Below are 13,350 nucleotides of genomic sequence, written 5' to 3' on the forward strand. Positions count from 1 at the left end.
TTGGGTGGAAGATGTGGATGAAATCAAGTTGTTTGTTCGGAATCACTTTACTAGGTTTTTCAGAGAGGATATTTTGCTTAGACCTATTCCCGAAGGGCTTGATTTTAAGAGGTTAAATGACCAAGATAAAATCTAGTTAGAGAGGCCATTTTCGGAAAAGGAAGTAAAGGATGCGGTGCGATCGTGTGATGGTAACAAAAGGGCCGGTCCGAATGATTATTCTTTAGGTTTTTTTTTGTCAAAATTGGGCGTAGTTAAAAGAGGATGTGATTAATTTTGTTTTGGATTTTTAATAGAGAGCAAAGCTTACGAAGGCTTGTACTTCGTCCTTTCTTACTCTTATTCCGAAGATCTTAAATTCGCAATCGTTGTCCGAGTATATGCCTATATGCCTTGTGGGAAGCTTGTACAAGATTCTTTTTTTTTTGGAAATAAAGATTATATATATATATATAACCAAAAGTCATACAAGCGACCCTGAGGGTCCAGCCAATGGGAACAAACCCAATCCTATTACATCAGTAAAATTGCTAACTTTTCTCTTAGTTTAGGGATAACCCAAACTCTATTCACAATACTATCTATAATTTGTGTAACTATGTCACTATCCATATTTTCTTTTCTATACACTCTATTATCAAACAACATACATTGTTTCAGCAAGAGCCACCTGCAGAAATTTCCTTCTCCAATTTTTGCTCCTACAAACCTTGATAGCTCAATCCTGTTCCTGCATCTAGCCACTCACTTGGTGATTAATATGAATTCAATTCAACACAGCTTGCCATATTGCTTTTGTGCCATTACAGTCAAAAAATAAATGCTGAAGAGTTTCATCAAAGTCACAAAACTCACACTTAGCATCATGGATCATTCCTAATTTCACTAACCTGTATTTGGTTTCAAGTCTTCTATGGCATGCCAACTATAAGGAAATTTTTGCACGAGGCCTAACAGAGTTACCAAAAAGCAGTCCTATCCAAACAACATTGCTGGTATGCTCCAGAAAATCACAGTAAAAAGCCTTCATCTTAAACTTCTCCATCTGCATCATAACATCCCATTGCCTTAGGCCATGCATCTGACCCCTGAGATTTATGATCCTCTTGAAAATCCAAGAGAAAGAGTCCTTTATGTTCATCTCCATGACATTATCCTCCTTGACATAGTACATGTGGACCCACCTCACCCACATGCTATATTTTTTCTTGCACAGGTTCCAGAGAAGCCTAACCATACAGGCCTTATTCCACGCATACATGTTGATGATGTTAAGGCCTCCCTTACTCTGAGGAGCACAAACTCTCTCCCCGGCAATATGGGATTTCTTTGTCTTCAAGTCTTTACCTATCCAAAAGAAAGCACGACACATAGCTTCTAACAGATTAATCACACACTTTATAAGTGGGATACAATACAACCCGTAATTCATAGTCTCAAAGATAGTGCTTTGAATAAGCTACAGTCTTCCTGCATAGCCCAGGAGGTGGGAGCTGTGATGACGGAGTCTTCCTCCAATCTTCTCACACAACTCAAGGAAATGGTGACTACTCAACTTCCTGCTCATCAGAGGTATCCCCAAGTATCCAAAGGGCAACTGACCCTTGTGGAACCCAATAATCTCCTCAATTTGCTGCATGTCAGAGTCACTAATACCACCATAATAAGCTTTGCATTTAGCTGGATTGACATAAAGCCCTGTGGATTTGGAGAAACTATTGAATCTTTCCATCATCATCTGCACAGATTGCTTATCTCCCCTTAAGAACAGTAAAAGATCATCAGTAAAACTCAGGTCAATCAGATTCAGATTCTCACATTTGCTATGAAACTTGAACTCAGGGAGATCCTTTAAATCTTTCGTCTTCCTGTGCAAATATTGCATTACAATCACAAACAGCAAGGAGATATAGGGTCGCCTTGCCTAAGCCCTTTAGCTGCTTTCATGCACCTAGTTATCTTTCCATTTATGCTAAACTGATAGGTTACAGTTGTTACAGCCTGCATAATCCAACTAATAAATCTCCTAGGGAAGCAGATCTCAGCCAGAATTTGTTGGAGATCCAATCAATCCATATAATCCTAAGCTTTCTTGATGTCCATTTGCAACATGTATCTAGGCATCCATCCCTTCCTATTGTACCCTCTGATGTGCTCATATGCAATCAGCACATAATCATGGATGTTCTTCCCTGGTATGAAAGCAACCTGGCTTCTACTAAACATCTGACTCATGACTTCTCTAATTTTGGCTGCCATAACCTTTGATATAATCTTGTAAATGGTGTTGCAGCAAGAAATGGGTCTAAAATCCTTAAGCTTACAAGCTTGCTCATGCTTAGGGATTAAAGTCACCAGAGTATTATTCATCCTAGGGTCCAAATGTCCTTCCTCAAAGAATTCTTTAACTGTCATCATAGTATCCTCCTTAACAATATGCCACGAGTGCTTGAAGAACTTGGCTCCCAACCCATCAATCCCTGGGGCTTTCAGATCACCCATGCCCCTAAGAGCTGATTCAACTTCCATCTCAGTAATAAGGTTGCTCAGCATAATCCTTTGCTCCATGTTCAGCTGCTTCCCTTTCCTTATTGTTCTAATGTCAATCCCTTCTAGCCCTGTGTCAACAGTTCTCATCAAATTACCATAGAAACCAAAAATTTCCTCCTCTATAGCTTTCTGATCCATCAACTTTGTGCCATCCTCTTTACAAATCTTGTTGATGAAATTCTGCCTAGGTTTACTTTTCAGAGATGCATGGAAAAATTCATTGTTTCCATCACCCAACGTAATCCAATCAATCTTAGCTTTTTTCCTTTGAATATGCTCTTCAGTCTCAATCATCTTGAGAAGGTCATCAGTGCACCTCTTCTCATTCAAAATCAATTGTTGATTCATCCGATCCAGCCTCAAAGCTTCTTGAGCTGCAGTCAGCTTGTCCCTGCATTGCTCTATTTTCCTCCTTATACTAATTAGTGGTTTACTCAACCTCCTAACTACATGTTGCACTCTCATGAGTTTATTCCACAACTGATTTTGAGCAGGCCCCCTTATCTGGCTTTGCCAGCTCTTGCTAATAGCATCTTGATATCTATCCACCTTTGTCACAACATTGATGAATTTGAAACAATTCCTTTCCTTTTTTCTAGCAGCCTCATCTTTGATGCAGATCAAAGTATGGTCAGATATGCCAGCCTCCATTATATATACAGTTTTGTCGCTATTTTTTCTAATCCACTCCATATTCCCTATCACCCTATCACTGCAAGAGTAAATAGGGTCTTGGGAATGCTTATTAAACAAAGTGAATTTATCCCCTTGGCTATCAATCACAAACAGACCAGTTGTATCCATCATATCCCTTAGATCACTATATTCATTCTCCGTGACCTCTTTCCCTCCAATCTTGTCCTGCACCCCAATCACATTATTGAAATCCCCAAGGACACACCAAGGACCATTTTGGTTAATATCAATCATACCAATATCTTTCCATAGAGATTTTCTTTTATCAAGCTTTTTGGAGGCATACACAGATGTGATCCAACTGAGAAAGACACCACTACTATTGTACAAGCCACGATGCACCATTTGTTCAGTCATAAAGACCTCTTTTATTTGGGTCCTACTACCATCCCACATAACCCAAATTCTGCCACTATCGTGTTTTTTATAGTTGTCAATAAGCTGCCATCTGTTTCCAAGTGTTTTTCTACACTCTTCAGCTTTCCCACATTTGACTCTAGTTTCAAGTAAGATAGCAATATCAGACTGCAAGTTAAAGAGACGGGAGCTAATCTCTTTTGTTGTTGCTACCTTATTTAACCCCCTTACATTCTGGGACACTATCATTTATCAATAAGGGGGTTCACCTTAGGGCCATTCCAATCACCTAAGGTGCTAAAACCATTCTGACTAAATATATGTTTAAGGCTATCATCAACAACAATTTTCTTACCTTTGTCACGGTTGCCACGATTAACAACAATCCAAAGACCCTCATCTTCATCATGATTCTCAATTGTGGCTTTGGGACTTTCCACACTAACTAGATCAACAACTGGGGTCTGCACTTCTCCATTCTCAGATGTGTGACTAGTTTCCCCTTCATTTCCGATTTTATTCGCGATCAACCTATGTTAAACCACAATTCGATTCGAAGGAAATCTATTTCAAAATTATGTGTTTCTTTGAGATCCTCCTATGTAAAATTTGAGTTTGGCTTGGAGACTAATCGCTTCGTGCTATGTTTGTTGTTTGGCCGAAACTTCATTTTCTTGTATTAGGTAGTTCGTGGGTTTAAATTTCTAAAATGTATGAAGCAAAATGGATAATCTCAAGAACAATTCTTGGAAAGAGTATTAGGTCACTTCATTAGACCGAACCTTAATAAATTTCTGGTGTTATCTCTCTTGCCTTATCTTTTTTCATTTACTACTCATTTAATTAAATTTAAATTTCTGCTATTTATTTTCAAAATACTTTTGAATACAGATTAAGTTAGTGTGAGAATGAAAAATGGTGTTTGAATGAGAGAATATTTGAATACTTAAAAATGGTTGTAATTTCCTTCTTAAAATAAGAAGCGATTGACAATTAAATGAATGTAGTAAGATGTGGAATGCGATCAACCGTCAGATTGATATAGAAGGTAATGCCATGCTATTTTGTTATTTAGGTCTTTAATCTCTAGCCCTGTGGGCGGTCCATAATAGTAATTGTTACTTCCACTATCACATCCCATAATGCGTGACTCATTCAAACTTTTCACACATATTAAAAAGTGTATAAACAAAAGAACAAATATTCTTATCAATGATTGATGAATTCAAAATTATCATAAATACAAATAAAATATATTAAAGTGAATATCAACTAGAAGGTATATAATAATAATAATAATAATAATAATAATAATAATACTTTAAAAAAATAAGTAATTTATTTTGGAATAATTTAATCCTCTTATAAATGAACCACATATTAGTATAATATTTGTCTTACGTATTTTAAACCACAAGCAATAATTTTATTAATGTTTATATTTGAGATTAAAGTCATATATATGTTAAGAAAATATTTTTTCAAAAAATCCTTCAAAAACATTCTTTTTAATGATGTTGGACTCAGTTATAATTATAATGATTATCCAGGTTCAATAATGTGGGTACCCTATATAATAGATAAATGACCTAATATCTAAAACTTTAGGTTTATTAGGGTTTAGAAGTTTTTATTTCCAGAATGACTCGCTTTGATAAGTTTCATGTCCATGATCTCTTGATCGGTGTCTATCTTCATGGTAGAAGTTGGGTTACCATTCTCCGCCATCCCGAACTAAATCATCCGAGCAATGCATCTGCAGATTCTCTAAGGGTACTATTAGCCATGAATTATCGATTTTATTTTAATCATGTTGGTTTATTTTTTTACTAATTATTTGTTTTATTTTGTTGGTTTCTTTTTTTACAAATTATTTGTTTTATTTTTGTTTAGCATAAATTTAAATACATGCTAGAACGCAATCCAAATTTGATTCACTTTACTCCTGAACACCGTAACGAAGACGTAGCCAAGGATCTGCTGATTAAAGAAGCTCGCAATCTTGGACGTCTGAATAGGTTATTGAAATTAACTGGTATCGACGGAACCGGAGATGTTGTCGTAGCAATACGCAAGATGTGTTATACTCTTACTGATGCTATGAGTAAACTTACTGATCGTGTGGATAAACTTACTGATGGTGTGAGTAGACTTACTGATCGTGTGGATAAACTTACTGATGGTGTGAGTGAACTCACTACGCCGTACAAGGGCTTTCACAGCGCTTTTTTTGGCCTTTAACAGCGCTTTAAAGCGCTGCCAAAGCCAGCGCTGGCGTAGGCTACGAAAGCGCTTTTAAAAGCGCTCTGGTAGACCCCCCCTTTAAGAGCGCTTTCCTGGAAAAAGCGCTCTGGTAGGACCCCCTATAAGAGCGCTTTCCTGGAAAAAGCGCTCTGGTAGACCCCCCTTTAAGAGCGCTTCTTAGTAAAAGCGCTGGCAAAGACCAGTAAAAAAGCAAAAAAAATTAAAAAATTACGCAGCATACAAAAGCGCTTTTGAAAAAGCGCTCTGGTAGGCCCCCCTATGAGAGCGCTTTTTCCAGAAAAAGCGCTCTCATAGGGGGGCCTACCAGAGCGCTTTTCCAAAAGCGCTTTTGTATGCTGCGTAATTTTTTAATTTTTTTTGCTTTTTTACTGGTCTTTGCCAGCGCTTTTACTAAGAAGCGCTCTAGTATGTGGACCTTTAAGAGCGCTTTTTAGAAGCGCTGTAGTTGCTAAATGAGGTATTTTTATGTGCAGCCTATAATTTAATCCTCCCAGTCGACCTGTAATGTTTTCGACCTGTAATATTTTCGACCTGTAATATATTTTCGACCTGTAATATATTTTCGACTATATTATTTCAGCCATCAGTAAGACAATATATATACTAATATATACCATTATAATATCCAAAATTATATATATACATCATTACAAAATTATATATATACATCATTACAAAATCAACAATATTATAGTTCAAATCTGCATGAAAAATAGCTTAATATAAAATTGACACAATTCCTCTTTGATTTCTTCTAACTTTAGCTTCGAGTACCCAGCAGCACGGAATTCGTCAAGGTACTATAAAACAAAAACATAATATGAATAATATATTTAGGTAAATGTAATAAATTATATGAAATTATCTTAAGTTATAACTTTATACCGTGGGAGGAATCTCTAATTGATTCGCCTGAATGATTTCTTTCATAAACCTCAATACAAAGTATCCGCAGTCTGAACTGTTACGCTGTAGCGGACACTACATAGAAAAACAAATAAGATTCTATATAAGTTGTCTTGTTTTACCAAGTAGCATAAATATTATAAGCAAATTTGTGAAAAGTAATGTACCTGCACTTCGATCCAGGTGATGTTGTTTGATTTAGTCCGGGATACCTGTGCGTCCCGTTGACTACGGAATACTTGTATTGATCTAATTAACAAATATATAAAAGCATATGTTTAGATCAATCCCACAAATAAGTAAATATATAAATATACACGAATATATATTTAGAACGATCCCACTTACAAATCAACGATTTCCTTCATGGCCGGATAATTGGTCCATTCACCCTTTACCGAATTCAGATAATACACGACTTCCCTTATCGGGTTGATAGCAAGCAGCAACCAGTGTGCTCTATAAATTAAAACAATAGGTTATATGAAAATATTGCTATACACTAAAGAAACAGAGATTAGATGAATAAAGAATGAGAAACTAACCCTACTGGTCGGGTATTATACGCCCAAAGATGCAGACATTCTGTATTGCCGGTGGACATGAATCTATCGACTAAGCGCTGTCTAACAGATTCCGGATCCGAAACAATTTCCATTCCGCTGCAATGGGCGGAAGACACGAACCGGAATCTGTTAGACAATGCAGTCCCGCGCAACACTCTGTCATACAACAACCTTAAATAAAAACATAATAAACATTAGATTCTTTTCATTGAAAAGTGTAAATAAATTATATTGTGGGACTAATTAAATAATATATCGGATGAGTGAATATTACCGGATGTATGAGTGCATGTTACTGACGCCTAGTTGATCTTGGTTAAAAATCTCTTGCAAGTCATCAATTGTAATATGTGACTTGAACTCAATACCGAAGACACTTTCATCCATATCGATTTTCTTGCGAGTGTCGCCCGGTATCGAGGCACAAAAGCACCGCCTTTTCTTGCCGCTTGCTTCGGAGGACCACTGGGTGGTACGCTACGAACCTGCTGCGTCACTTGTTGTGACTCCCGAGCGGATGCCTAAAAATCATATAAGTTAGGTAAAATATAAAATCATGCATATTTTGATTCAGATTATATATTAACACTTTAAATGTACCTCTTTTAGCGATGCAACAGACTCCTCCTCCTGTAAAATCCCTTTACCCTTAATTGCGGGTTTTATAGGAGCAGTCTAAAAATAAAATGTAAAACATAATTAATAAACGGTTTAGAATTGACATTCGAAAACTAAATGATTCATAATCGTTTTCAATTTACCTCATCACTAATGGTAATGAGCTCCGAGGGCCATGCAACAAACGATCCTATTGCATCTCGCAGCAATGTCGTCTCTGAGACCATGTCAGGTACCGGTAGAATCGCATCACGATCTAATACAACATCCACCGATACTTTCAGGTGTCCATCCGGGAGCGATCTGTGGTGAAGTAAATCTCCCGAAGTGTTGTGCACTTTTCCCTTGCCAACTAGTCGATAATTCGGTTCCGATAAGTATAGTTGGCAAGATGAAATGCCCTAAACCAAAAGTAAATATAAAGTCATTATCATTAATAAAATAGAACAGTTTGTAAGGAAAAAAACTTATAATTACCTCGGGAAATTTCTTTTGATAGTTGATACTAGCCTTATCACTAGTTTCTCTCACCGATGAAGTGTTGCACTTTTCTCTCATATACATATCTTTATCTCTTTGCAATTCAGAGACCTGTGCTTGCAATTCCTGCAACTTTTGCAACACTTCTTCATTGGTAAGATTTGATCTTCTCCTAGAACTCTTATAAAAAGAGGTTGGAGTCACACCATGACCCTTACCCCTCACCCGACCGGGATACTCGGGAGCATCTAGTACTCTACTAAGTACGCTCTCCTCTCCGGTGGATGCCGATTGCGACAAGGTCTCCTGTAATTCATTTACATTTAAATAATTATTAGTGGAGATAAAAAGTCATTTATATATTAAAAAACATTTGATTTAATTAAAGACATAGTATTATACTTACACATTCAGTATAAACTCTCTGAACATCGGGATCGACAGCGTGATTCTTGCCCACACGAGCTTCCTTCCACAACACATGTACAGGAAGTGAAGCTTCCTCACTTTTAGTCTCCTCCAACTATGCATTGACACAAACGATAAAATCGTCAATTAAAACATGCACATGTAGACAATTAATTAAATCGAATTTCTATTTACTTACAATTTTATCCTCTAAGCGTGCATATCCCAAACGCCCTTTTTTGTATGGATACGCGGGTTTGGATGCTCTCTCCCTATTCGTGGCACTCTTTTTCTGAAAAGCTTCATCTCTTTGCTTTACAAACTCAGCCCAATCTGCTTCATCAATGAAGGTCGCATACTTTGTTGGCCGTCCCGGTGCATCTTCAAGAAATTTTCCATCTTTATCCTTAAGATAGGTGTTTGTCAAAAAACTTTTCCACCCTCTATATCTCTTGCCGGCCAAACTAAGTATGTAGCTTTTGCGTTCATCTGGTATCTCAAAAGTCCTCTGCAAAAAAACGTACGCATAGTGTGTTAGTATAAATAATTTAAACAATTTATCGTCAAGATAATAACAACAATTAACCATATATGATATATACCTGAAGCTCTTCCCAAATCGCTTGTTTTTTCTCCTCCAATTCTAAATTTTTCGTTTTCGATTTCCAGGTAGCTATGGAGACCGGAATATGCATACGGACAAGTGTACCAATATAACTTGTCAACTTTGCAGAATTAGGACCAATTGGTTGTTTATCAGAATTCCATTCCAATCGGTATACTAATCCTTGGTCTCTATGTCGTATGATACTCCTCATAATAGTGATGCCTCGTGCAACCTCTTTTGCTTCAGTATCAGGTGGAGCATTTGTATCCGAAGCAACTCTTTCTTGTGAGTTTTCTTGTAAGTTTTCAGGTGGGTTTTCAGGTGGAGCATCTCTATCTGAAGCCATTGAACCTGTATCAAACAAACTAAAGCACATTAGTACACTATTAATAAGCTAACAATCTATACAAGTCAAATGGAAGTCAAACCATGCATGTACAAGTAAATCGGAAACGAAATCGGTACAAATCAAAATAAGCGTAAAAAAGAAAGTTATCGGAATTGAACGAAATTTACATGGCTATGGTAAAACGTCGCCACGGACTCAAAAACAAAGTCGGTTTTCCGAAATTCAGACCCTAAGCCCGACTTTTGATTACGGGCAGAAGCAAAACCGATAAAAAAATAGTCCCGAAATGTAAAGATAAGTGCATGAGCAGCTCCGGAATCGTCAAAATAGTATAGTTACATGTAAAGAAGTCAACAAGCGGATACATGGTTCAAAAGTTATGTACAAAACGAGAATATGCACCAAATTGAATAAAACAAATTAGTCGGACTATGTATACTATTACCTTTATCACTAACGTCTCTTTCTTTTCTTGGTAGGTTTGTGTACTACGCGTCTCTTAACAATGCGGACGGTTGGATTGATCCAAATACCCTCATTATGATCATTTCTAATACAAGATTCATTCTCATTTTGATCGTTTCTTGTACAAGATTCAATGCCAACACCAATATCACCTTGATCTTCAATTTTTTCATCAACTATTTTGTTAGATAAAAGCACTATAGACCATTTCGTACTTGTCGGATCATTGACATAGAACACTTGTTTAGCTTGAGAGGCTAGAATGAAAGGCTCATCTTTGTACCCTACCCTATTGAGATCCACTTGCAAAAATCCTGACTTATCCATTCGTACGCCACTATTATTTTCAACCCACTTGCAACCAAATACAGGAATCTGAAACTTCGCGTAATCAAACACCAAAATGCGCTCGATAACCCCAAAATATGACAAATTTGCAAATTTCGGATTTAAGTCATTCGCACTTGATATGTGCATAGCTTCAGCTACCAAGGTAACACCACTATTTTGCATAGTACTTTTATCATCCTGTTCTTTGGTATAAAATGTGTATCCATTAATTGCGTATGCGCTATAAGAAAGTACAATTACAGATGGACCATAGGCTAAACATCTCAACCTTTCTGTTACTGAAGCAGGATCTGAACGATACTTTGAATAAATATGATCTCTAAACCACGGTATGAAACTTCGATTGTGCTCTCGTACTATCCAGTTCTCATTTCTATTTGGATTTAAATCTCGGAGAACAACTTTGTGCATTTCAACAAACGGCTCAACCTCAATCTCATTGTGCAGAACATACAAGTGCACTTGATCCCGTTCGACCATTGATACTGTCACAACTTTATTTCCAATTAGCCTTTTTCCTTCTTTTTTTTCGACAATATGAGATTTGGGGAGTCCAATTGATTGAACATTTGACAGATATTCAGTACAAAACTCAACCGCTTCTTCAGCAACGTATCGCTCGGCAATACAACCCTCCGGTCGACTTCTGTTTTTCACGTACCCTTTTAATATTTTCATATAACGTTCAGCAGGGTACATCCATCTCATATAAGCTGGTCCGCACAGTTGTGTCTCTTTCACAAGATGAACGACTAGATGAACCATTATGTCAAAAAACGAGGGAGGAAAATACATTTCAAGATCACATAAAGTAACAACTATCTCATTTTGCAATGTTGGTAAGATCGCGGGATCGACCACCTTACTGCAAATAGACCTGAAGAAGAAACACAGCTTAGTTATTGCGCTTCTTACTTCTTCCACCCACCCTTGACAATTGAATGTGCAAAAGGCTTGCCAAACTGAGTGCTCACATCTTTCACCTTTTCAAAAATTTGATCACCTGACAAAAAAGGCGGGGCTGTACGATGTTCGGCCTCTCCATTGAATGCTTTTCTCCACCCACGGTAGTGATGATTAGAATTTAAGAATCTACGATGGCCGAGAAAGACATTCTTCTGACAAAGCGCCAATCGTGTCGTATCGGTTTCATCTTCACAAACAGGACACGCCTTTTGACCCTTGTTGCTGTACCCGGATAGATTTCCGTATGCTGGAAAATCATTAATTGTTCCAAACAACATCGCCCTCAAGTTGAAACTTTCTTTCCTATACCCATCGTAAACCTCCACACCTCTCTCCCACAAAAACTTTAAATCTTCGATTAAGGGTGCCAAGTATACGTCTATGTCATTCCCTGGTTGTTTAGGCCCAGAAATTAGCATAGATAACATCATGTACTTACGCTTCATACATAGCCACGGAGGTAAGTTATAAATCATAAGAATCACAGGCCATGTGCTATGCGAGATACTTTGAATACCATGCGGGTTCATTCCATCAGTAGACAATGACAACCGAAGGTTTCTTGCTTCTTTTCCAAATTCAGGATATTCAGTATCAACTTTACTCCATTGTGGTGAGTCTGCCGGATGTCGCAACTTTCCATCAATAATTCTTTCATCTGCATGCCAAGTCAAGTGTCTTGAATCGGTCTCACTACGATACATGCGTCTAAATCTCGGAATTATAGGAAAATACCATAAGACTTTAGCAGGAGACAACTTTTTCTTATATCGAGGGGCACCACATTTAGGACACTCATTCAACGCTGCATACTCGTTTCGAAACAAAACGCAATCGTTTGGACATGCGTGTATCTTATCATAGCTCATTCCAATAGAAGACAACATCTTTTTGGCTTCATACGTTCGATTGGGAAGAACATTATCCTCTGGTAGCATATCTTTCATAAGGGCTAATAACTCTGTGAAACTTTTATCCGACCATCCATTGTCCGCCTTTAAGTTGTACAACTTTAACACCGCAGACAATCTTGTGAATTTTGAACAACCATCATACAACGGTTTCTCTGCATCGCTTACCAACCTCTCAAACATTTTGGGACAATCCGCTAGATCTTCTTCCAGCGCTTCTGCAATCTCTTCGACTCGATCACAATCGTATGTGTCTGTGCAATCGTCGTTTGAAGCATACTTCCTATTACACCTCGACCCAGCATTCCCGGTACTTTTCTCACCATGCATTGTCCAACATGTATAACTTCTATCAATTCCAAACCGTAGTAAATGAGATCCCAACTGATTCCCGTCAACCTTACCCCCGGCATAACAGCAACCCAAGCAAGGACACGGCATTCGAAGCGGGTCTTTGGAGTTCGCAACCGCAAACTCAACAAATTCCCATACCCCTTTCTCGTACTCTTTCGACAATCGGTTTGAATTCATCCATGTCTTATCCATGTCTTAATTAAGCTAAACAACAACGGTCAAACTTCCACTCTTCACAAGTAACCCCTATGGCGAATTCAATTCACAAAGTTAGTAAGTACCTCCTATATTAACTCTCTAAACACATAAAACTAATGTGTTTCTGTCAAAACGCAAAGTATAAACGGAATGAATCCGAAGCAATAAAACGTAACATATATAATCACACAATTTCAGACAAATTCATCATAATACCAGTAATTTGAGAAAGAAATTTACCTCGGATGTTACCGAACTCAAGAAAACGCCAAACGTCGAACTAGGCTGGGAAACGATCAAACT

At 37.6% G+C, this 13,350-nt stretch overlaps 1 protein-coding gene across 1 annotated transcript; it reads right to left on the reverse strand.

The window, feature by feature from the left end:
- Positions 1-925: 925 nt before the first annotated feature.
- On the reverse strand, positions 926-2,007 carry LOC131638870 (uncharacterized). Its single transcript, XM_058909415.1, has 3 exons — positions 1,952-2,007; positions 1,603-1,868; positions 926-1,347 (listed from the first exon to the last, which is right to left on the reverse strand). Exons 1-3 carry the CDS (start codon positions 2,005-2,007, stop codon positions 926-928), a joined length of 744 nt encoding a protein of 247 aa, XP_058765398.1.
- Positions 2,008-13,350: the final 11,343 nt, after the last annotated feature.

Source organism: Vicia villosa, unplaced genomic scaffold, assembly GCF_029867415.1.
Source record: "Vicia villosa cultivar HV-30 ecotype Madison, WI unplaced genomic scaffold, Vvil1.0 ctg.002453F_1_1, whole genome shotgun sequence".
NCBI lineage: Eukaryota > Viridiplantae > Streptophyta > Magnoliopsida > Fabales > Fabaceae > Vicia > Vicia villosa.

Excerpts from the sequence above, each read along its gene's own strand:
- LOC131638870 (XM_058909415.1), bottom strand. The coding sequence starts at position 2,007 with ATGCAGGCTGTAACAACTGTAACCTATCAGTTTAGCATAAATGGAAAG. Across the intron at positions 1,869-1,951 it reads ATAAATGGAAAGATAACTAG|GAAGACGAAAGATTTAAAGG; the intron begins GTGCATGAAAGC and ends ATATTTGCACAG. Across the intron at positions 1,348-1,602 it reads GATTATTGGGTTCCACAAGG|GTAAAGACTTGAAGACAAAG; the intron begins GTCAGTTGCCCT and ends TCTTTTGGATAG.